General features: G+C 54.5%; 1 protein-coding gene across 1 annotated transcript; it reads right to left on the bottom strand.

Annotated features, from left to right (window-relative positions):
* Positions 1-1,310: 1,310 nt before the first annotated feature.
* TNNI1 (troponin I type 1 (skeletal, slow)) lies at positions 1,311-2,949 on the bottom strand (the record flags this gene model as incomplete). Its single annotated transcript, XM_008950108.1, has 4 exons — positions 2,914-2,949; positions 2,142-2,273; positions 1,965-2,054; positions 1,311-1,487 (listed from the first exon to the last, which is right to left on the bottom strand). Coding segments are annotated over exons 2-4 (393 nt in total), but the record flags the coding sequence as incomplete, so codon positions are not given.
* Positions 2,950-3,537: the final 588 nt, after the last annotated feature.

The following is a 3,537-nucleotide window of genomic DNA, read 5'->3' as shown; positions in this document are numbered from 1 at the left end:
CAAGAGGCAATGGGCTGGAGTTGTGCCCGGGGAGGTCTCGACTGGGCATTAGGAAGGAGTTTTTTACCGAAGGAGGGGTGAGGCTTTGGGACAGACCCCCCAGCAGGGAGTGGAGCCATCACCCCTGGAGGGGTTCAAAAACACGTGTGCGCATGGTGCTTCAGGACTTGGTTTAGTGGTCATGGGAGTGTTGGGCTGATGGTTGGCCTGGCTGATCTCAGAGGTCTTTTCCAGCCTTAAAGATTCTATGATTGAAAACACCCTCTCCCTTGGTGCCAGCTCTGCAGTGTGTCCTTGCACAAGGTGCTGGCTGGGAAGGTGGCAAACAGTGGTCTGACCACCACAGGAAGGTCTGCTGGATTGATGTGGCTACCCCCCCAAAGCCTGACTAAGTTCCATCAGAAGGCACAAAAATGCCAGAAAATTTCTTTAGAAGGAAGAATTCAGCACATGGGACTTAACTTTGGATCTACACCAGCACACCAGAGCAAAGACAAGCAAAACCACTTTCTGCGTAGACCTCCCAGCCCACATAAAACCCACCTGCAGCTTCTCTGAGCTTTCAGAGGGGACTGGGATTGCTGGTTTGACAGTGAGAGCCTGGCAACTGCTGCCAGAACAGTGAGGGGAGATGATGGCAGCTCTGGGAGTGTGCCCAGGCATCTACTCTGCCAGCCCACAAGCAGTCATACATTACAAGCCATGGCCCAAAATCATCTCATGACATCTCATATAAACTCAGATCTATTCACCACCTGGTGCTGGGGACTGTAAACAGTTTTCTATCCAAAGGACTGGATACATGCTATACTAGCAACAGGAGAGGGGAAAAAAAGAAAAATAATTGAAAATTCAGATTCTTGGCCAATCTGCTGACCTGGGACCAAAGGGTAGAATCCCTCTGGGGAGAGAGCCTAGGAAAACACCACAGCTCTTGCCATTGGGGCATCTGCACACCCCAGGCAAACCTGGGCATCTGCTCTGACTGAGATTTTTTCCCCTCTGACACCTCTGCAGGGCCGGTGTGAACTGGGCCATTTATCTCAGGCCAAGCATGCCTGCTGGGACTGCTCTGGCTTATCTAATCTGGGTCTGGGAGTTTCCTGGGTGTTTTCCAGGGATTGTGGCACCAAACAGGAGCTTGTCTGGTTCCCTAGAAGACCAAAGATCAAAAATCCTGCAAGCACAGCTTGACAGATGTGCTGAGGGCCCCAGCTGAAAGACACACAGGCTTCATAGGGCACCCTGGAGAAGGGCAAGGACACCCCTAGGAGCTGTCTTCATCTCTGGCCTCAAGAAGAGTCACCCACCTTCTCTGTGTCCTCCTTCTTGACAGACTTCAGGTTGGCTCTCAGATCCATGGACACCTTGTGCTTGGAGCCCAGCAGAGCCCTCAGCATGGCATCAGCAGAGACACGGACTCGTCGCAGGGGTGGTCGCTTGAACTTTCCTCGGAGATCAAGCACTTTGATCTTCAGATCTTTAATCTGCAGGTCGAGGAGAGGACGGGGAGTGGGAGGTCATTGTGCAGCTCTCTTGCACGAGAAGCTTCTGTGTGAAGCAGAAATCTGCCAGCACCGAACCCCAGAGGAGTGTGACCCTCTCCTGTGGCCATGGAGATCACCTTCCCCAAGGGACCTCCACCTGAGCACAGAGCTGCTGCCACCACCTCGTCCCAGCCTGCTCATATGGCAGCTGGAGCACAGGAAGGAGCTCCCAGACCCACAAGAGTTGACCAGGAGAGTGAGGAAGTTGCCTGTGGACTCTGGACAGTTTGAGTTCCCCCAGACAGAGCTGAACCTGGTGCTGAATGATGCCTTGCAGACCAAATACCAACCCTCAGATAACCCTGGTGCACGTCAGCCACACAGGCTCAGCCCTGTCCACGGCAGACCCCCCTGAGGCCCAAGCTGCCATCTGGGAGGGATTTAACAGGGGAGCAAAGAGCCCATCCTGCCTCCTACCTCCCGAGTGTTATGGTTGCATTTCGCTTCGATGTCATATCTCTCTTCATCCACAATTTCAACCTTCTCATGCAGCTCCCTGCACAGGTCCTGGGGAACAAGCACAACAGCAGGGCAGTGAGGGGTGTCCCTCCATGCTCCCGAGGAGCTTGCCCCACCCTCAGACCTGAGAAATACCTGGAGCTGGCTCAGGGAAAGCCCACTGGTGTGCAGTGGTGTGATCCGCTCAGACAGGTACCTCTCCTTCTCCAACTGCTTGTCCACTATCTCCTGATCCCACTCCTCCTTCGCCTTTGCCAGCATCAAACTCTATGAGCACAAGTAAATGGTGTGGCAGTGAACAGACAAGCTCCTCTGCTCCCCCTGGGCCTCCTTGCACAGTGTTTGTAGGATGGGACGGGCCTGTCTGCCTCCCAAAACTTCCTCCTGGCTGCGGGTGTCCTCCCAAAATCACGGTGCTGCTGCAACACACATCAAAAAATCCTCACCCCTTTTGTGTGGTGACCCTGAGGGCAGAGGGAACAGCAGGGCCGGGGGCAGCACGGCGCTGCGGTGGTCCCGAGGGGTGCTGACATTGGCACTTTCTTTGCATGGCTTTGTTCTGCTGCAGCACTCAATTATTTTCCCAAACGACAACACCGGGAGCTCCCGGGTCTGTGCTGCAGAGCTGCTGGAGCACAAACACGAGGTCTGTGGCTTCAGAGTTGAAGGCATCAGTGTCTCTCCCCACCTTGGTAAAGTGGAGGCGAGGGAAGGTTTGTTTGGTGCATGGACCACAAAGCCCACATGAGTGAGGATTTTTGAGAAGAGAAGAGGTGGGAGCAGGGGCTGCTCCCCCAAGGCCCATACTTCTGCCACTCCCCAGCACCGTCCCAACCACGCACTTCAACCCCAGCTCCCTTGCTCCAGCAAGACAAACCCCAGGGAGTTTCCAGCCCTCAGGACTCACCTTCAACAAGAGTTTGCGGGAGGCTGTGATCTTGGATTTTCTCTAGGGGAAAGGGGAGGAAAAAAAAAAAAGAAAACTCTTTGAAAACAAACTCACTGCAAATGCAGAGTAGCATCGAGACGGCTCCCGAAAGGAAGGACACTTACCTCCCTGCAGACAGGCGTGTGTCCAGGGAGAAGCAATAAGAAACAAGAGAACAGGACATCAGTGAGTAAGGGTCAAAAAGACATGGCAGTCAAGAAAAGCATCCCACGACTGCAGTTGTTTCCTTATTTCTGTCTCTAACAGTTGCCACCTGCAGGTGAGCCAGGTCTGAGGTGATGAAGCTTTCTGCAAATGCAGTGGGCACTCCAGGCTACTGCTCAGGTAGCCAACGTGCCCCTCAGCCACAGCATAGGAGCTGTCCCTGTGCCCATCGTGCCAGCCCCAGCTCGCTCCCTGCAGTTCGGGTCCCACCACCCTCCCTCCTGCTCCCCACGCAGCCAGCAGCTGGTACACGGGGTGCTCAGACCTCGTGCAGGTTTGCTGTGCTGGGGCATCTCCATGTCACTGCTTGATGAACACCTTGCAGGGTGGCTTCTGCAGCCTGCTCACACCAGGCAACGTGTTACCTGGGCACGACGT

This window comes from Merops nubicus, unplaced genomic scaffold (genome assembly GCF_000691845.1).
Source record: "Merops nubicus isolate BGI_N331 unplaced genomic scaffold, ASM69184v1 scaffold39291, whole genome shotgun sequence".
Classification (NCBI taxonomy): Eukaryota; Metazoa; Chordata; class Aves; order Coraciiformes; family Meropidae; genus Merops; species Merops nubicus.
The sequence above is the reverse complement of the archived record's forward strand: the minus strand, read 5'-3'. Positions and strand labels throughout refer to the sequence as shown.